We start from the raw sequence: 21,952 nt of genomic DNA, 5'->3' as shown, positions 1-21,952 counted from the left end.
AGATACTGACTTATTCTTTAAGTTATAGAATATAGAACATTTAGTCTACAAATTACCCAATACTATAGCTGTTTTGTGGCTCAAAACTGCAATGTGGGAGCTCCTGGGCAGCTCAGTGGGTTAAGGCATCTGCGTTTGGCTCAGGTTATGATGTCAGGGTCCTGGGGTCAAACCCCACCTCTGACTTGTCTGGGAGCCTGCTTTTCCCTCTCCCTCTGCCGCTCTCCCTAATTATTCTCTTTCTCTCTCAAATAAATAAAATCTTTAAAAAACCCTATGATATGATTTAAAAGACTGGATAATATTTTTTAAATGATTTTATTTATTTATTTGAGAGAGGGAAAGAGAAAGAGAGTACAAGAGCAGGGGTAGGAGCAAGGGAGAGAGAGAGAATCCCATGCAGACCCCCCTCTGAGAATGAAGGCCCCCCCCCCCCCCCGCCCCCACAAGCAGAGCTCCTTTCCTGGACCCTGAGGTCACGACCCCAGCACAATTCAAGAGTCCAGGGCTTAACGACTGCAGCCACCCAGGCGCCCCAACACAGGATGGTATTTCAATTTCATGTCTGTACCATGAATTAATTAATCCAGCCCTTCAATATTGGGCAGCCAGGTTGTTTCCAGTTATTTGATACCATCAAGGATTTTTGATTACAGAAATCTTTGCATTTTCATGTGTTTTCATAACTTGGTTTTTTTAATTTTTTTTAATTTTTTTATTTATTTATGATAGTCACAGAGAGAGAGAGAGGCAGAGACACAGGCAGAGGGAGAAGCAGGCTCCATGCACCGGGAGCCCGACGTGGGATTCGATCCCGGGTCTCCAGGATCGCGCCCTGGGCCAAAGGCAGGCGCCAAACCGCAGCGCCACCCAGGGATCCCCATAACTTGGTTTTCTAACAGCATAACTACTGCACGTTGGAACAGTTTTATCCCGGTGGTTGGGATCTAGGCGGTGGAAAGTGTCGACATGTCTACACCGAAATCCCACGGGGTCTGCACGCTCCACCCCAACCGGTCAGCTGGGAGCCCAAGCCGCAGATCCCGGAGCTCGGGGGGACCTCTGCTGGCAGGGCTGCTGGCAGGGTCTGGTAGCGCAATTGTCACTAACCCGAACAACGCGTGACAATAAAGTTATTGAAGTTGAGGCAGAGACTTCCGGTAGGGGCATTTCTACTTCCGCCACGGCCTGGCTCCTCCGCTTTCGCCGGCATCCCAGCCGGATATATTCGTCCGCAGCCTAGAGCCACGTCAGTCTTGGCCGCGGTCCCGCCCACTCGCGCCGCGGAAGCACTTCCGGGGTGAGGGTCCCGGTGCCTCGCTGGAAGCCCTGGCTCCCCCGGAAGTGGCCCGGGCCTGTCTGTCGGGGTTCCCACCGGCCCGCGGCTGCTGAGGCCCGCAGGGGCGGCGGCGATGGCGGAGGCGGCGCTGTTGCTGCCGCAGGAGGCGGCGGCGGCGGAGCAGCGGGACGCTCGGGAGAGGCTGGCTTTCTGGGATCGGAGACCCGACACGACGGCGCCGCTGACCGACAGGCAGACGGACTCGGTGCTGGAGCTGAAGGCGGCGGCGGAGAACCTGCCGGTGCCGGCCGAGGTGAGGTGACGGGCTGGGCGCGGGCCGTCGGGCCTCGCTCTGCCGGTGGCCGGCCCCAGCCCTCCGCCTGCGCGTGCGGCGGGCCGCCGGGAGCCGTGCCCGGGGCGCCGCCTCCCCCCGCGTCGTAACCCCGCTTCCCGGTTCCGTGGCGGCGGCCGCACGGCCAGCGCGTCAGCCCGAGCGGCGCGCCCTGCGCGGCGACCTCCCCCTCAGGTGCGGGGACGCGACGGGCGTTTCCTCGGGAGGTGGGCACCCGCGTGCGTCACCCGGCACCGCAGGTGGTCGCTCGGAGGGGTCAACGTGCTGCCGCTGCTTTTTTTTTTTTTTTTGATTTTATTTATTTATTCATTCATGAGAGCACAGGCAGAGCCCGACGCTGGACTCGATTCCGGGACCCCGGGGTCACGCCCTAGGCTGCAGGAGGGGCTAAACCGCTGAGCCCCCCCCCCCCCAGGCTGCCCTCAGCGTGTTTCTTCCTGATGAAAATATTACCGTTTGCACGATTCAGTTCAAGTAGTTACAACGCGAAGAAGTACTTTTTTTTTTTAAAGGTTTTATTTACTTATTTATTCATTCATTCATTCATTCATTCATTCATGAGATACAGAGAGATGGAGAGAGGCAGACACACAGGCAGAGGGAGAAGCAGGCTCCATGCAGGGAGCCCGACGCGGGACTCGATCCTAGGCCTCCAGGATCACACCCTGGGCTGAAGGCAGGTGCTCAACCGCTGAGCCCCCCCCAGGGATCGAAGAAGTACTTTTTATGAATTGTCACATGTTTGGCAAACTTTTTTTCTGGGTTGCGAGGGCCAGGTTTAGGATTATTATTTTGTTATAATAATATTTGTTGTAATTGTTTTATTATTTTTTAATAATGATTTTTATAAATAAATTTTATAGTTCTTACAATTTAATGATAATTTTTTGGATTAGTTTTTTTTTTCTTTTTAAAGATTTTAATTTATTTATTCATGAGAGACAGAGAGAGGCAGAGACACAGGTAAAGGGAGAAGCAGGCTCCACGCAGGGAGCCCCACGTGGGACTCGATCCCGGGACCCTAGGATCACGCCGTGAGCAGAACGCAGACGCTCAACCGCTGAGCCACCCGGGCGTCCCTTAAATTATTTTTTTAATGTTGGAAGCACTCATTGTACACGATTTTGAGTTGTGTCCAAAGGCAGATTGTTTTTAGAGACTCAAAGTTTTTTTTTTATTTTTTTCTACTCTCAAATTATAGAGGTTAAGAATTCTGATTGGAAAGTTCCCTTTCACTGTGGTGCACTCCGCTTTCAAGGACAGGAGTTCTTTCTTGGGTTTGTCTGTGTGCTTATAGGAGGATGCTATGCTGAAATGAAGCAGGAAGCAGGTGGAAATCTTTTGGCTGGGCTATCAAAGTCTTTTACGCTCTAGATAATAGAAGTTGTTTGCTCTATAAATGTTCCAGTCTGTTTATAATTGATTTGGCCTGTTAGGGAAGCAGGATGCTTGAATATTGCAGCCCCCTGTGGGGAACATAGTCCACAAGAAAAGTAACCCAATTGTGTGTTTTTTTTTTTTTTTTTTAAGATTTTATTTATTTATTCATGGGAGAGAGAGGGACAGGCAGAGACATAAGCAGAGGGAGAAGCAGGCTCCATGCAGGGAGCCCAATGCAGGACTCGATCCCAGGACCCCAGGATCACACCCTGAGCTAAAGGCAGGCGCTAAACCACTGAGCTACCCGGGCTGCCCAACTGAATTGTTTTTATTGTCTTAGCTCATAAACTCTTATTATTCTCATTGAGTGTGAAGGAAAGGGTTTGGAGGAAGTAAATGAAATCTTTCATTTTCACCCCATTTCCCCCACCCCCCCATATTTATGCAGCATAATGCCCACGTTAACCTCATGCAGTTGTTTGACATATATTATGTGCCCACCTTGGGCTGGGATTGAGGATAGAAAGATAAGAAAACCAAGAGCCCCAGTCTCATGGAGCCAATATAATTGTGATCATGAGCTTGTAAAAAAGAACAGGGTAAGTTGAGACAGTGACCCATGATATAAGGAAAATAAAACAGGATAGTGTGACACAAAGGGATGAGGTGCGCTCTAGACAAGGGAGGAAGCCCAAGAAAGTGACAATCCAAGGTGAGAACTCATGATGGAAAATAAGAGATGCCAGCCTTGCAAAGACTAGAGAAATAACCTTCCAGGTGAAGGGGAAAAAACCATGTGAAGTCTAGGGTAAGAGATGAGCTTGACAAGTTCAGGGCTGCAGTGAGGGTGTTCTGGTACATGCAGAATAGGGATTGGATTCCTCCGGGAATGAAATGACCTTTATTTACCTGTCTGGGATCTTCCATTATGTCTGGTGGGAAGACTGGAATTGAAATTTTTATTCATTACCACTGTCAACACTAGTGATGAAAAGGAATGCCTCAATTTTTATTTTGTCCAGTGTATCTGTGGAGGATTTTCTGTAGTATTTCACAATTTTCATAAGATCTATTACTTCCTGAACAACTGGAACTAAGCAGGTTTGTTGAATAACAAAAGGCCAGTTAACATGTCAGCAAATATTATAAAGCTGTTAAACTTCTTAAGAAATAGCTTTGTCTTTAATGAAGGGGAACTGGTCTTACCTTGGAAACAAGTTATCTTTTCTTTTTTTTTTTTTTTTTTTTTTTTGGTGTTAGATAAGAGAATTTGGAGTAAAATATTAGGTAGACTGGTTTCTTCTAGCCAGGGCAAATTTTTTAGTACTGAGGGCCTTTTTCTTTCTTGATAAATGCTGCAATAATTGATCCTGAAGTTTACCTGAAATGTACTGTGACAGTTGTCCTAAAGGCTGTGTGTTCTTAATAGATTTAGCTTCTTTGAGCCCTTTTTCTTCTTTATAAAATGGGGATTATAATACTATTTATTTGTCTGATGGGGAGATGTGAGAATTCAATGAAATCATGTATTGTAAAAGTGCATATGGCAAACGACCTGCTAATATTATATTATATGCCTTCCCCCCCCCAAATGATTAATAACTTGAAAGAATAGATTAGAATTTTGTGATCCTGAGCTGGTATAGGTGTCTCAGAGCAAAGGTAAGAAAAGAGAGGTTAGTGCTTTGAGGAAGGTTCTGAGATTCCATCTGTACCTCTTCATTGATTTGCTCCAAAGAGAGAAAGGAACACACAGGTTTCATTTAGGGAGTGAATTGTTTAGATTATGAAAGTTGTATTCTCTAATCCAGAACTGTGAAAAAAAAAAGTAAAGTTTAGGAAAGAAAGGTGTATTTGTTTTCTTCCTGGACCTGCTTAGCTGGTCAGGTAAGATTGATAGTTTATTGTAATTATTATTTAAGATATTAATGTGCTATTTGCATAAACTATACAGTAGCTCTCAAGGACTGACAATTAGGGTCTTTACTCTTCTCTCTGTGGTGGTTAAATGGCTGCTCCATCTGGAAGCTAACACAATGTGAGTGAGCCAGAGGACTCAGGAGTGAATGAGATCCATCAGTTTATTTATTTATTTATTCAAAGTAATTTCTACACGCAATGAGGGCTCAAACTCACGACTCAGATCAAGAGTTTTGAGCTCAAAAAAAAAAAAAAAAAAAAAGAGTTTTGAGCTCCACTGACTGAACCAGCCAGGAAAGCCAGGAGTGAATGAAGGGTCAGAACAGGAAAGTTCACGACACCACCACACCCCATCTTGATTTTCCATTCTGTTCCAGGTGCTTTGAGAAAAGAAGACAGCTGAGCAAGTGTACCCAATGGGGACATTTTTTCATACTCTTAAAAGCAACTTGTTTTGTGTCTCTAAAAATTACTTCCTACAAGCAGTCAGCGTGACTTTTGCTTGGTTTGAGAGAAAATGGTTTTGTATCAGTGAGACAAAGGGAATGGGACAGGAAGCCTCCTTCTGCTTCTGGTATTTAAAAGTCCTTATGCTTGCAAAGTAGTTAGTATTTGTATATAAAGTAATTCTATTTAGAATGCTTTATCATATATTCAAATTATGTTTACTCACATCTAGACTACAGACTCTGTCTAGAATATTTACACGAGCTTCTCAAGTATCTCGAGTTTTCATATGATTTTTGTTTTCTAAAGTAAATTAGAAGATAAATATTTTTTGGTTTAAAATGGCAGACTGAGCATATGTGTATGACCCTTGGTCCCTTTGACATCACAGTAATAAATGCGTGGCACTCCAAAAAGACAGACAGTATCAGTGAACCTGTAGTTTTGGTAAATTTATGGAAGCCGGGAAGTATGTACTGCTACTTAAAAAAATCTAAAGACTTAATTACAAAACAAGGTATCAACATTATTTTTATAATCTAAAAAAGAGATGGTATAAATAACAAAATTTGAGGTTAAATGTAGAGGAAAATGTTAGCGATACTTATTTCTACAAAATTTGAGGTTAAATGTAGAGGAAAATGTTAGCGATACTTATTTCATTTTATTTAGCGAGGACCTCAAATTGATGAATTCAGTGAAGAGACAATGCCGTAAATCTGTGTTGTAGAGTTATAGGGTAACCGTAAATACTGAAAATGGCTAAATTGGCTAAAAGTAGGGGTTGGGGGAAGGATTTTACTATTCATTATAACTCTTGATTTAGAATAAAGTTATGTTTATGTGTTTTGAATAATTTTGATAAGGGATGATTGATAAAGATTGCAAATATCTCTTTGATTCTTTATTAAGTTCTTCATTCTGCCCTCAAATTCCTTTAAAATATTTCTCAGTGATAAACACTGGTATTGCCTTAACAAGGAACTGCCAGGATAGAGGAGAAGAAGGAAGATTTGATTTTTACTGAAATAATCATTCTGTACTCCTAGACTTCTAAAATAATGGGCTTGTTATATTTTAATGACAGAGTTATGAATTTAAAGTGAGAGAGTAAAATCCAACTTTTCCTTACACTCTGTTGAGAGAGAATTGGAAAAAAAAGAAAAAGAAGAAAAGAAAAAAAGAGAGAGAATTGAAAATGCTGCCTATTAAATGAAAAAGGCAGAGTGTATATGGTACCATTATCCAGGTTAAACAGGGTACACTTCCCTTGTATATACATAGGCTACCATAGGGAAGAGTTGTGAGAAACTAAGTAACTAATAGCTTCTGAGAAGGAACTGTATGGTTGGAGAATGGGTCCAGGAGAAGGAGACTTTCACTGAATGTCCTTTGAATTTATTTTTTTAAGTAACTGTTTAAAAGGACTGCTATATGTATTAAAAATGATTGTGGAACAAGAGGAAAGTTACTTTTTATCTGTAATTTGATATATCATGAAGTAGTATCAGACTTCTGTGGTTTAATACCTCATAAACTCTGATGGGAGAATATGATTCTTACATTTTCATTTGTAAAACCATAGTATGTGGTATGACAATCAGGGTTTTGATATTGATCTACAGGATTTTTTTTTTTTTTAAAGATTTTTTATTTATTTATTTATGAGAGAGACAGAGAGAGAGAGAGAGGCAGAGACACAGGCAGAGGGAGAAGCAGGCTCCATGCAGGGAGCCCGACGTGGGACTCGATCCCGGGTCTTCAGGATCACACCCCGGGCTGCAGGCGGCGCTAAACCGCTGCGCCACCGGGGCTGCCCTGATCTACAGGATTTTTAAAGATACATTTAGGGCCTTTTTTCTCAAAGTGATTGAGTTAAATTTAGATACAGGTTTTGGTGGTGTATTGAAGGACTGAATTTTGTTAGATCCTCTGTGTGTTTTCAATATTTTAAATGATTGCCCTGGTGTTTATAACTTATTTCTTTAATTAGTCACAGTCTACCTTTATTTATTTATTTAAAGAGATTTTGTTTATTTACTTACAGGAGACACAGAGGGAGAAGCAAGCTCCCTGCAGGGAGCCTGATGTGGGACTCGATCCCAGGACCCTGGGATCACGACCTGAGCCCAAGGCAGATGCTCAACCACAGAGCCACCCAGGCGTTCCTGTTTTGTTTTTTAAAGACTCAGTTTTCTGTCTGGTATTATGTTCCATCTGCTTTAGAGGAGCTGGCTTTAACATTTCTTTTAGCCCAAGTCTGCTAGAAATGCATTCTCTCAGCCTTGTTTAAAGTCTCTATTTCCCTTTCATTAAAAAAAAAAATTCTAGATAAAGAATTCTGGATTGACTTTTTTTTCCTTTTATCACTTAAAAGATTTGCATAACTTCTGATGAGAATTTTTCTGTAATTCTTATCTTCTTTCTTCTGTATGTAATGTCTTTTTTCCTCCGTCTCCCAAGATTTTCTTTTTAACTTCGTTTTTTTCAGGAGTTTGACTCTCATCTGTCTAGATGTGTATTTGTGTTTGTATTCCGCTTGGGATTCTCTGAGCTGTTCAGAACTGTAGTTTGGTGTCTTTTATTATTTTTGGAAAATTCTCAATTACTATCTTTTTGAATATTTTTTCTACCCTATTCTCTTTCCTTTTGGGATTCAGATTATACATGTACTAGATAATTTGAGACCATCCTACTGTTCTTGGATATTGTGTTCAGTTTGTATTTTCTCACTCTGCTTCCCCATGTATGTTTCCTATTGAGTGATTATATTGACTGTCTTTAAGTTCACTGATTCTTTAGCTGTGTTGAGTGTACTGATGAATCCATTGCAGCAGTCCTCTGCCCAGCTTTCTTTACCTTAGCCTGGTCTCTCTGTGCTTTCTGGTGTGTTTTTCAAATCTGAGCCTGATTCACATCTCCTTCCTCTTTTCCCTTTTAACTATTGTGTAAATGTTGATAATAGAATCATGTTTGAATTTTGTCACAGTCTGTTCATATAGAACCAAATTTTACTCCTAATGAGATACAATTTTGTAAAGATCGCTTATAGACGGTTCTGTTCCCAGGAAGCACTATAGATTCTGATTTGTAGATAGATTTACTTTTTCTGTTGCTCATAAGTACAAATAATAATAATATGATAAATAGCAATAGCTGACATTGAGTGTTATTATCTGGCAGGCATTATACTAAATACACATAATATTACATCCCCCTCTGCAAGGAGGCAGCTTGTTGTTGGTGATTGGGTGGTTCCACAGAGCAGGAGCAGTGTGACTTACCTCTGCAAAGCTTTCTCTACCACCAGACTAAAAACTGCAATTGGAATGAAACAAAGGCCCTTTTACTTTCAGAATCCCTGGTAGTAGCTCACAGTTGCTGCTGACACTTTAGACTGAAAGATAGATTTTCACTGGATTTGAGAAACTTAGTTCTTGCTATGTCCTTTTATACTGAAGTACTATGTCACCATTCAGAAAGAGTTTACATGAATAAATGATGCCCTTAATAAGACGTGTTTACATATACCCACAACCTCCTGGCTCCTAAGTCAGACTCATTTGTGGGGAGAAGGCAGATGGAGGACCTTTCCTGAGCACGTTTGTTTGTTTTTTGGTCTGCAGCTTCCTAGCAGTATAAGAAGACTATTTTCCCACACCTGTGTTTTCTTTTTTTCGTAATGGTTCGTGATACATACTGTAATTCTTACTTTATAGAAAAGAAATTGAGGATTAGAAACATTAAGTAATTTGCCCATTGTCACACAGCTTATAAGTGAGCAGGAACATGGTTCCAATCAGGCTGCTCTGTAAGGTGCCTTACCAAACCAGAAAGAATAGCTCCACTTGAACTCACGTACAAAAACACCTTTTATTTTTTTTAATTTATTTTTATTTTTATTTTTTATTTATGATAGTCACACAGACTGTGAGAGAGAGAGAGAGAGAGGCAGAGACACAGGCAGAGGGAGAAGCGGGCTCCATGCACCGGGAGCCCAACGTGGGACTCGATCCCGGGTCTCCAGGATCGCGCCCTGGGCCAAAGGCAGGCGCCAAACCGCTGCGCCACCCAGGGATCCCTAACACCTGTTTTTTAAAGGATTTATTTCTAAGTTAGTGATGGTTCACTGTGCATCTAACTTTTTTTTTTTTTTTTTTTTTTTTAGCTTTGAAGGTAAAATACTGTCTTCGGATGAAAGTTTTTTTATCTAGAAAAACAGGTGGGACAATTTTGTAAGGTCCTGGGTCAAGGTTTTATATAGGTGGGCCTTAAATGTTATGCTCTAAGGACTAAAAACTGGAATTGAAATGAAACAGGCCCTTTTACCCTACCCTGCATCCACACTCCATTTATAGGAGGTCTAAAAACAGCACGTCTGTGACTATAGATAAATTAACACCTGGATTAGCTTTAGTGATTGAGAACTAGAAAGTGTTGTAGGTCTGATGGCATCAAAGTGAGACCTTATTCGTGGGCTTTTCTAAAACTGTTGAGAAACTGGAATTCTTTCTATTCAGTTATAATTTCAAAATTTGTCACCAAGAAGGTGTGGGTAAGTGTGCCAGTGGTAGAAATGACAGAAGGAGATAATTGATAATTATTGATGACTATTGATAGTTAATTCTTGGATGTGATTTATTTTCTGTTGGCAAGCATTAATGAGGCCAGGCTCTTCTGTTAGATCCTGGGAAAGACAAACTACTTTCAACAACAGGGCCAGCTTATAAGAGGATCAAGGAAGGAAATGTGTATTGATCAGCACAGATTCATGGCTAGTATTAGAAAGGTAACTCAAAAATCCTACCTTACGGGATGCCTGGCTCAGTGGTTGAGTGTCTGCCTTTGGCTCAGGGCGTAATCTCAGGGGCTTGAGTCCTGCATCAGGCTCCCCACAGGGAGCCTGCTTCTCCCTCTGCCTATGTCTCTGCCTCTCTCTCCATGTCTCTGTCTCATGAATAAATAAATAAAATCTTTAAAAAAGAAAATAATACTTTACTAATGGTGTGATCCAGTATCAGGTTTACATTTTGAGATTAGCATTTAATAGAAAGAACCTAGTTGTGTTATTAATGGCGTTTATTAACCTCAAATGATTTAATAGAAAACGTTCTTTTGTCTTTCAAAATGGTGAGATGGAATAATAATTTTGAGTTTAGAGAATTTTCAAGTTATTTAAATATCTTTATGGTTCTTTTTTTTTTAAAGCTTCCAATTGAAGATTTGTGTAGTTTAGCATCCCAGTCGCGGCCCATTGCACAGACTTCAATAGTACCTGAATCTACAGAAGACATTCTCTTGAAGGGGTTCACTTCCTTAGAAATGGAAGAAGAAAGAATTGAAACTGCACAGCAGGTGAACGTTAATGTTATTCCTAAGGATGTTTGATTATTCTAAATATCTTAAGATAGGGCAATTAAAAAAATATCCTAATTAAAAGTTCTAAACATTTGAAACTATAGTTAATATCAGATCTTTCTAGAACATTCTTGATTTTGTGTTAGCTGTGGCTGTTTTGTGTTTTATTTTTTTATTTTTATTTTTTAAAATATTTTTTATAGATTTTATTTATTCAGAAGAGACACAGGGAGAGAGAGAGAGAGAGAGAGAGGCAGAGACACAGGCAGAGGGAGAAGCAGGCTCCATGCGGGGAGCCCTACATGGGACTCGATCCTGGGGTCCCCAGGATCATGCCCTGAGCTGAAAGTGGCGCTAAACCACTGAGCCACCAGGGCTGCCCTGTTTTGTGTTTTAAATGAACCTATTGCCCAGTTATACTTGACATACAAAGATATGATATTTCAAGTTTGAATGTTGATAGCTACTCATTAGCTATCATGACTAAAATAAATTTAAAATGGGTTTTAAATATTTCATGCATTTTTTATCTCCCCCAGTGTATGTTGTTATTGTGTTCCTCTAGCGTGCCTGTGCACATACACTCACATGTACACACACAACCTTTCTGCTTGTTGCTAGGTAATTTCTTTTTTTAAGAACTTAATTATTCTCTTTAGATGAATCCTTATAGTTATTTTCAGTAATTTACATATGTAGAGTTCTCTTGATTTTTATTTTTTCCTAATTATAAACCTAAATGTTTAAATACCTAAATGGCAGTTTCTTCTGCCATTTCCCCTTGTCTCTTTTTCCTACCCTATAAAAATCAAAGCTTAGGCATTTACCAAGTAAAACAAAAAGCAAGCATGCTGAATTGCATTTATAGTAAGTAAGTCAAGAGGCAGTGCTGCAGAGTGAAAAAGAACTATCTACTGCTTGAGTTAGGCCATCCTAGTTGTGAAAGTCACCTCCATCACTTACCATCTTTGTGAGTTTAGGCAAATTACTTGTATCTTGGGCTTTTAGTTCTAATCTGTAAAACAAAGATGATTGTGTACCCATTTTAGGAGATTTTTTCTGAAAGTTAAATAAGATAATGCATGCAGTGTATGGCAGGCACACAGTCAGTGTTCAGTAAATGATAGCTAAGGTACTTGGCAAGCCTAGTATCTTTAGGGAATCAAGCATACCCCTGACTTCAAATCCCACTTGAGAGTTGTAGAAGATAATCTTGCACCATGTCAATGACCTTATTTGGACTCTGAAAAAAAGAGTCGTCTGGGCTAAAATTGTACCTGTGTATCTCTCTTTCAATTTTTAAAAAAAACTAATATATTGAGTTAGAATTTACACCCAATAAAATATACTCCTTTTAAGTATATCACTTGATGAGTTTTGACGAGTGTAACTACCACTGTGATCAAGATATAAAACATTTCCATCATTCTTCATATTGTTAAGGTCAGTCTTCTCCACCTCTTTTTAATAATAGATATTTTTCATGACATAAGGTGGCAGGGCCCCAGGACTCAAATCCAGGTTTAGGTGATACAAAAGTCCATGTTCTTAAATCATTCTGTTATATTATTTCAGTTTATATTTTTATAATTCTTATTAGATAGCATTGATATTAACATTTACCCCAAACTCTATGTTACCTATTCAAATTTAGCAAAGTAGCAAATAGGCATTAGCTTCTTCAGCAGGGATATATATTTTTTACATATTGTGTCTTTAATACTCTTCCTTGTTTGACTCCGAATCCAGTGTTTTTAAAATCCTTTGCTTTTCCTAGCATGTAGATATTGACTGTGGAATTAAATTATTATCTCCTGGCTTAAAAGTAATTATTAATGTCTGAGCCCCAAACAATAAGACTTAGATAGTGTCTACCCTTTTGACTTGCTGTTTAGCATGTAGCCACTTTTCATTTTGTCTGTTTTAGTTTTGTTGACACTATAATACTTTTTATTTTTCCAGTTTTTCTCCTGGTTTGCAAAGCTACAAACTCAGATGGATCAGGATGAAGAAACTAAATACAGGTATGTATGTGGTTCTTGAGTTTGTTGGCTACCTACAGCATTTCATTTCTTTTTTTTTTATTTTTATTTTTTGTAATCTGTCTTTAAAAAGAATTAAGATATATGTCACAACAGTGACATTTTCTTTAAAAAGAGCTAGAGAGGAGATCCCTGGGTGGCTCAGCGGTTTAGCACTTGCCTTTGGCCCAGGGCATGATCCTGGAGTCCTGGGATTGAGTCCCACATTGGGCTCCCTGCATGGAGCCTGCTTCTCCCTCTGCCTGTGTCTCTACCTTTCTCTTTCTGTGTCTCCCATGAATAAATAAATAAAATCTTTAACAACAACAACAACAACAACAAAAAGAGCTAGAGAGAAATTATGTGATTAAAAAAAAAGTTCTATCCTAATTAATAGGTTAGGAAGTATAGACATTGGGTTGGTAGATAACTCTAGAAAGGTTTGGGTTCAAGTGGGAATTTTACAGGAACTATAAGAAATATCTGTTGCTTTTCTTTAGATGTAGGGACCCAAGAGATTTTAGGGATGCCCACCTGGACTGAGTATAAAACTGTGTTGTTCTGTTTGTGTATATTGATAGCATGGAAAAAATGAATGGTGCATCATTTCTAGCTGATTTGGCGACAGTGGGTTGAATAATTGCATTTATTTAACATTAAGTGACTGTTATTGGTAGGTAGTGTGTTAGGGTTTTTGATACATGATTCCACTTAATCTTTACAGCAGCTATGTGAGAAAAGGTATTATTATCATTCCCTTTTTACAAATGTGCAAACTGAGGCCTGAAAGTAACTTGCTTAATGTCATAGAGACTTGGACACAGCTGGAACTTGGACTCAGGTCTTCTAATTCCAAGTCCAGAATTCTTTCCATGACATCACACCATCATGGGATTTTTGGCATAAATGACCTGAGGGATTGACCTGCTTGATACCTTGGGATGGCCCTAGTGTCTCAGTTTTTGAAAGTTAAGCCAGTGCTTTGTTGCCGATGTGTGGAAAGCTAACTTGTGGCTTCAAGAGTGATTCCTTTTGTTGCTTATAGTTGGAGTGATTTTCCCACTAAATTATTGAAAAAGGTGTTAAAATACTTTTTGAATATAATGAGCTTTAGTAGTGGGTCAGACTTCTCTCCTGAAATTAAAGCATTTGGGGAAAATTGAGACTTTGTTGTTTATTGACTCTGCTTATTGGGGGAAAATATTATTGCCAATCCCCTTTTGGTTCTGTTTTCTAGACAGATGAGGGATTACTTGTCTGGGTTTCAGGAGCAGTGTGATGCTATATTGAATGATGTAAACAACGCTCTTCAGCATCTGGAATCATTGCAGAAACAGTATCTTTTTGTGTCCAATAAGACAGGAACCCTACATGAAGCCTGTGAACAGCTCCTAAAAGAACAGGTAATTTGGAGTATGGGAGAGAGTGATTATATTTAATATTTTATTTTTAAGTAGACGGATAGAATTTAATTCTAATTTCTTTAATTTCTTCAAGTGTATATTGAAGTCTGCTCTGCATGAGGCCTATGCATACAAATTATTACATTGTCAGACTGTTTTTTATTTTAAATAAGCTTACATGAATGAATGGGGCAAGACAGGCTTTCCTATGTTATGAGCTAGAAGTTCTGTCTCAGTACAATTTCAGAGTGAAGAGGTTACATTAATTTGCTCTGTCCACTCTTTAGACACTTTATAGACAAGCATGGTGATTATAGTAATGGTGGAGTTTATGAAAAGATGAACTGATCTTGACTGCAGTAAAATTTATGATTTAAAGATAGAACGTTTAAGTTATTTTATGTGAGTTTTCTCTGTGTATTTTGTGTGTTTTTTGAAAGGCAATTTATTGTTTTATAAAAGATCATATGTAAGTTGCTGTACTAATCATTGTTTATTAGTCCATAATTGTAGAAATCTTTGAGCATTAGTCTGAAATCTTATGTCTAACATAAATCTGTATATCTGATATAAATTTGTTCAATGCAATTTTGAGACTGGAGTGTTGATTCGTATATTCTTATACTGATTTTTTTCTTTTAAAAAATGCAAGTCGGAACTTGTTGATCTGGCTGAAAACATTCAACAAAAGCTTTCCTATTTTAATGAATTGGAAACTATTAACACAGTAAGCATTGTTTTTTACTTTTTTGTAAAGTTAATGACTTTATTTTATATTTTCCTTTTGGAATATAACCTTTAAATTTATAAATTGGCCTGAGTGGTATTTGAACTTAATAGTTTGCTTGCTGATAGGATATTCTATTTGTACCTGATGGAGGTAACATTACTAGTTTAGATTTTTAAAAATATGACTTAAGTTGTGTAGTTCTTCTTAAGTTATATTACTGTTATTAAAATCTCCTTGTCAGTTACCACTTATAGTGTCTTTGTAAGCTATGAAGATTGTAAAAAGAAATATTAAATTTTAAATCTTGCTGTGTTTGTGCTGTTATTAGTAATCAAAACATTTTTTAAGTTAATCTCATGTTCAGTTTGAAGTATAGTCCTTATAATGCATGCTTATATCCCAAAATAATAGTTTCAATGAAGACTGCTGTGTAAATTACATCCCTGTGTCTTTCTGGCTCATAAATTAATCATAAGTACTATGTATAAATTATTAAAATGATTGAATTAATAATTATTATAGTTTACTACAGAGATAGAAAACTAGTAGCCAGTTAACAATAGGATACAAGGGAGATCATTCGTTGCCAAACTATCAAGATAAGAAATAATTGTCCGTTTATATTTTAACATACATCACTTATATTTTTATATTTTATATATTATATAAAGACATATGTTATATAATTTTATATATCTTAATATGTAATTTTATACTTTAAGTATTAAAGATTTATATATTATTTGCATTTATACTTATTTGTGTATGTTTATTTTTATATACATTTACTTGTAGTTTGCTTATAGATTTTATGTTTTACTTTTGTAACATGACTGTGAAACATGGTATGACTGCTAGTTAATTCTTTAACTTGAGAAAATTGCCAGGGTTTGAAAGTAGGAAATTTGTATATGTTGTAAAGTACTAGAAAATGGGAAATCTGGGTAGTTGATGTGTTATTTTAGTATAACGTTGTACAATTGGGTGAATAAATATTTGTTAGTTTATGTAGAGCCCCCTTAAAGCTCATTAAGAATAAGCTGAATTAAATCAGTATTTTTTTGGTCCTTTCTTTATTATTATTACTACACATGGGCTATATTTGAGGATATTTTAGTAATTATTAAAATATAAGGACATTAGTGTAACTGTTGTAGCCTAAAGGGAAATATGCTAATTCCAATACATAATTTTCAACTTTCACCTGTATATTTTTTGTGAATTATGATTTTTTTTTTTCTTAAAGAAATTGAATTCTCCTACGTTGTCTGTTAATAGTGAAGGATTTATACCTATGCTGGCCAAGTTAGATGATTGTATAACATATATCTCATCACATGTAAGTCATGGTATTTTTGCATGTTTTTAAGAAATCTTAACATCCCTATGTATCATTTCTTAGGCTATAAAGTAATTATTTCTTCTGAAGGGAAAAACGTATCTGTATTATACTTGAAGAAAGACTGTAGTAAATTCTTAGTCGTTGTTTGCAGTGGTGTAAAGAAGTACTTTTAGCTGCTGATGCAACAATCCCTGGAGTAGAAGAGGTCCTGGCTGACAGTTTTACCCTTCTAACAGGAGGAGTGATTTTTATGCTGTTGACTTCCTGTTGTTTTAGATACTTCTTTGGAAATAAAAAGTGTTACTTGGGAGGAAATTAAAGGAACAGGCCCTTTAATGTAATCACTCTTTCTGTCCACCAAGGATTTATAGCAGTATAAGGTTTCCCCCACTTTCTGAAAGTAGTAGCTGAAATGGCATAAAATGAAACATTTACCATTTCATAAAAGTGAAAAATCCTCTTTGGATTTCTTTTCATTAGCAAAAACAAGTACTATTGTAGGTCTTACGTCAAATAAAAGTGAAATGGCATAAAGTGAACTTTTGCTTGGGCAGGTGTTGGTGGGGTGTGGGCAGTCTGTATTCGTCTTTGCCGAGAGCTTCCTATCTGTGTAAGACCCTATAAAAGATTTGTTTTTGTAGTTTACTCTGCCTTTTTTTGTTTCCTCTTTATAAATCTTTCCCTTTCCTTTACAGCCAAATTTTAAAGATTATCCTGTATATTTGCTGAAGTTTAAGCAATGTCTTTCTAAAGCTTTGCATCTTATGAAGACCTACACTATAAACACACTACAAAACCTCACAAATCAGTTATTAAAAAGGGTGAGTTACCTGATGAGGTGTTTTTTCTTCTTTTTTTATTCATTTATCTTCCATAATCTAAGTATAAGATTAGTACTTATTAACTCTAAAAACTTTACCTTTTGTTAAATAAGAATATGTATCGGTTTTATTTATAATACGAAAAAATGGCTGTATTGTATCTGTCCATCAGACTCTTATTTTCAAAAAATATTTAATAGTGTGAGAAGTACTCCGTACTATATAGTAAATAATAAAATTCAAACTATTTGTCATTTAAAACATTTTCTTATCTTCATGAAAGTATTGGAAAGAAATACATCAAAATGATAAAAGTGGTTCTTAATGGTGGGATTATATATGATGGATACTTTGAACTTTTTTCTTTATGTAAGATAGATAATTTAATTTTCTGTGTTTAGCAAATGTATTTTTATTGAGTGCTTTCTCAGTGCTTGGCATTGTACTGGGAACCGTACAATAGAGAGAAGGAGCCAGCAAGGTCCTTGTGCTCATTGAGCTTATATTCAGGAAAAGCAGTCAGCAAAGAAGGAAACAAATTAATTATAGATGGAGCAAAACAAGCTAGGTGGAAAATGGACAGGGTGTTACATTAGAAAAATATTTTTTTCTTTATTTATTTATGATAGTCACACAGAGAGACAGAGAGAGGCAGAGACACAGAGGGAGCAAGCAGGCTCCATGTACCGGGAGCCCGACGTGGGATTCGATCCCGGGTCTCCAGGATCGCGCCCTGGGCCAAAGGCAGGCGCCAAACCACTGCGCCACCCAGGGATCCCACATTAGAAAATTAAGAGTGGACCTAGCTAAGATGGTCATTGAATACATTTCTTTCATAAGAAAATAAAATCAAAGATTATGCATTTTATTTCTTAAGCTTAATTTCTAAAAAACATGGGGTATCTTCTTGAACTTTCTGTTCAAAGCCACTGATTTTGGGGTGACAGTTTACTGTTCAGTTGCTCTTAACTGATATGAAGGCCGACTATATAATTTTTCTATTTTGTAAAGTTTTTAATAAGTTTAGGAAATTAATACCTAATCAGTACTAGTACCTACTGTGTTCTAGTAACTAGGCCTTCACTGTTGAGCTGTATAAAACCTTTATGAGTACATGTTATCACCATTTGGTGGATGCACTGAATCTTAGGTCCAGTAATTTGGCCAATGTCCTACTGTCAGTAAGTGACTGAGTATGAATCTGAATTCAGGTCTACTTACCATCAAAGTCATGTAATGTAGGGTAAATTTTAATTATAAAGAGGTAGGAGACGACAGCTCCACATAAGTATTTCTCATTTTTAGCGATAGTACTACAAAAGAGATTTCATTTAATATGAAATCTCTCTTTGAGATTTTTCTCTTTAAGCTTTTGGTTGGTATATAGGCCGAGCAGTAGCTGTTTGAAATGATTGGTGTCACATTTTCTGAATAATTATTTGTTGGCTGACTATCTTCCTTCCCTATCTTCCTCCATGTCTCTTTAGGATCCTGCATCTATACCTAATGCAGACAATGCCTTTACATTATTTTATGTGAAATTTCGAGCTGCTGCTCCCAAAGTCAGAGTAAGTCCATTGACATAAATATTACTATGAAGTTTATTTAGCCAGCTGCTTTGAAATTCTACTATATGTTAGGCCTGCTTATACCAGGAAAATGAACATGAATGAAATGTAGACACTGTCTTTCCATATTACAGCAGTGTACCTTAGTGGTATCCTAAAAGCAAGGGGTATCACATATGCTAATCCAGGAAAAATGGAGAACTAGTGAAGTATTTTGTTGTATTTATTCACTTATTTTAAATATTTATTTGTTTAGTTAGAGAGTGAGCAAGTAAGGAGTGGGGGGGTAGAGGGAGAGAAAAATCTCCCGCAGATTCCCCTCTGAGTACAGAGCTGGACATGGGGCTCAAACTTGTGAGGTATTTTATTCATTCATTCATTCATTCATTCATTCATTCATTCATTCATATGTTTTTAAAGATTATTTATTTATTTATTTATTTATTTATTTATTTATTTATTTATTTATGAGAAACACAGGAGGAGAGAGAGAGGCAAAGACACAGGCAGAGGGAGAAGCAGCCTCCATGCAGGGAGCCTGATGTGGGACTCGATCCCAGGTCTCCAGGATCACGCCCTGGGCTGAAGGCGGTGCTAAACTGCTGAGCCACCTGGGCTGCCCTAGTGAGGTATTTTAAACAGAAGAATGATTTGCTCAGATTTTCCATTTCTTTGAACTAAGGATTCACTGTGAAGAATGGATTGTGGTGAAAAGAGATTTTCAACGGGGAAGCCTGATTAACAAAGATTTTGCAGTAGTCCAAAAGTAGTCCCCTATTTTTGAGAGATAGGGGTTGATAAGTGTTGGTATATATTCTTGAGGTTGGGAACATGTGACTTCTTTACTACCCTTGTTAGCACAGTGCCTGATACATAAAGGAATGCACTGAATATTTATCTTGATTGGAATTGGAAGGTGCAGAAAGTAGATAAATGTGTTAATGTTTTCAAATATATCCATGATACAGTTGACTAGAGCTGGTACATGTATCCTTTTTCTACTTCATTGTGAAGATACTAGAAAGAGTAGTCTACCTTTGCTGCCTCTGACTCCCTGTTTCTCTCTTGAGAGTTAGTGAAGGATTTTTTTTTTAATTTAAATTTTAGTTAGCCTACAGTGCAATATTGGTTTCTGGAATAGAATTCAGTGATTCATCACTTACATACAATATGCAGTGCTCATCACAAGTGATCACAAGTGCCCTCTTTAATACCCATCACTCATCTAGCCCATTCCCCTCCCATCACCCTCAATCAACCCTCAGTTTGTTCTCTATCATTAAGAGCTTCTAACGGTGTGTTTCCCTCTCTCCTTTAGTCCTTTTCCCCTTCCTCTTATGTTCATCTGTTTTCTTTTTTAAAATCCACAGATGAGTGAGATTATATAATATTTATCTTTCTTTGACTGACTTATTTCACTTAGCATTATTTCACTCTAGTTCTATCCATGTCATTGCAAGTGGCAAGATTTAATTTCTTTTGATGGCTGAGTAATATTCCATTGTATAAATATGTGCCACATCTTCTTTATTCATTCATCAGTCGATGGACTTTGGGGCTCTCTCCATGGTTTGGATATTGCTGAATATGCTGCTATAAACATTGGGGTGCATGTATCCCTTCGAATCTGTATTTTTGTATCCTTTGGGTAAACACCCAGTAGTGCAATTGCTGGATTGTAGGGTAGTTCTCTTTTTAACTTTTTGAGGAACCTCCATACTGTTCTCTGGAGTGGCTTCACCAGTTTGCAATCCCATCACCAGTGTAAGGGGGTTCCCCTTTCTCCACATCCTTGCAAACGCCTGTTGTTTCTTGTGTTGTTCATTTTAGCTGTCCTGACAGGTGTGAGGTAGTATCTCATTGTGGTTTTGATATGTATGTCCCTGATAATGAGTGATGTGGAGCATCTTCTCATGTGTCTGTTGGCTATCTGGATGTCTTCTTTGAAAAAGTGTCTGTTTACGTCTTCTGCCCATTCCTTTATTGGATTATTTTTTTGGATGTTGTGTTTGATAAGTTCTTTATAGATTTTGGAACTAATCCTTTATCACGTATGTTGTTTGCAGAATCTTCTCTCATTCTGTAGGCTGCCTTTTGGTTTTGTTGATTGTTTTCTTTGCTGTACAGCTTTTTATCTTGATGAAGTCCCATTAGTTTATCTTTGCTTTTGTTTCCTTTGCCTCCAGAGAGTGTCTAATAGGAAGTTGCTATGGCTGAGATCAGAGAGGTTGCTGCCTGTGTTCGCATCTAGGATTTTGATGGTTTCCTGCCTCATATTTAGATCTTTGATCTATTTTGAATTTATGTTTGCGTTTGATGTAAGAGAGTGGTCCAGTTTCATTCTTCTGCATGTGGTCCAGTTTTCCCAACACCATTTGTTGAAGAGACTGTCTTTTCTTCCATTGGATATTCTTTCCTGCTTTGTCAAAGTTGACCATATAGTTGTGGGTCCACTTCTGGATTTTCTATTCCATTCCACTGATCTTTCTGTTTTTGTGCCAGTCCCATACCATCTTGATGACTATAGCTTTGTAATATAGCTTGAAATGCCTCCAGTGTTGTTTTTTAGAATTGGTTTGGCTATTTGGGGTCTTTTGTGGTTCCATACAAATTTTAGGATTGTTTTAGCTCTCTGAAGAATGCTGTTGGTATTTTGATAGGGATTGCATTAAATATATAGATTCCTTTGGGTAGTATAGACATCTTAACAATGTTTTTTTCTTCTAATCCATGAGAATGGAATGTTTTTCCATTTCTTTGTGTCTTCTTCAATTTCTTTCATAAGTGTTCTATAACACTTATAGAACAGAGTACAGATCTTTTACCGCTTTCATTAGGCTTGTTCCTAGGTATCTTACTGTTTTTGGTGCAGTTGTAAATTGGATTAATTTCTTGATTTCTTTTTCTGCTTTAGAAATGCAACAGATTTCTCCACATTGATTTTATATCCTGCAAATTTACTGAATTCATGTTTAGCTCTAGCAAGTTTTTGGTGGAGTCTTTCGGGTTTTCTACGTAGAATGGTATGTTGTCTGCAGATAGTGAAAGTTGACTTTTTCCTTGCTGATTTGGATGCCTTTTATTTCTTTTTTTTGTCTGATTGCTGTGGCTAGGACTTCCACTACTGTGTTAAATAGTAATGGTGAGGGTGGACATCCTTGTCTTGTTCCTGACCATAGGAGAAAGGCTCTCAGTTTTTCCCTGTTGAGGATTACATTAGCAGCTGTGGGTCTTTGATATCATGGCCTTTATGATGTTGAGGTATGCTCCATCTATCCCGTCTTTGTTGAGGTTTTTATCAGGAAAGGATGCTGTATTTTGTCAAAATTTT

General features: G+C 37.9%; 1 protein-coding gene across 3 annotated transcripts in view; it reads left to right on the top strand.

Moving 5' to 3' along the window:
* Positions 1–1,204: 1,204 nt before the first annotated feature.
* Positions 1,205–21,952, top strand: part of COG3 (component of oligomeric golgi complex 3) — a 67,678-nt gene continuing 46,930 nt past the window's right edge. Inside the window, exons 1-9 of one of the 3 annotated variants that reach the window (XM_049099515.1) lie at positions 1,205–1,592; positions 7,426–7,581; positions 10,587–10,733; positions 12,699–12,760; positions 13,995–14,160; positions 14,813–14,887; positions 16,137–16,229; positions 16,928–17,053; positions 18,541–18,621. In XM_049099515.1, coding sequence (XP_048955472.1) covers positions 1,413–1,592; positions 7,426–7,581; positions 10,587–10,733; positions 12,699–12,760; positions 13,995–14,160; positions 14,813–14,887; positions 16,137–16,229; positions 16,928–17,053; positions 18,541–18,621 — 1,086 coding nt within the window. In that variant the 5' untranslated portion in view covers positions 1,205–1,412. Of the gene's footprint in view, positions 1,593–7,425; positions 7,582–10,586; positions 10,734–12,698; positions 12,761–13,693; positions 13,837–13,994; positions 14,161–14,812; positions 14,888–16,136; positions 16,230–16,927; positions 17,054–18,540; positions 18,622–21,952 lie in introns of those variants that run through there. The other 2 variants (XM_025478255.3, XM_035704566.2) reach the window with 2 other exon arrangements.

This window comes from Canis lupus, chromosome 22 (assembly GCF_003254725.2).
Source record: "Canis lupus dingo isolate Sandy chromosome 22, ASM325472v2, whole genome shotgun sequence".
Lineage (NCBI taxonomy): Eukaryota > Metazoa > Chordata > Mammalia > Carnivora > Canidae > Canis > Canis lupus.
This window is presented reverse-complemented; position numbering and strand designations above follow the sequence as displayed.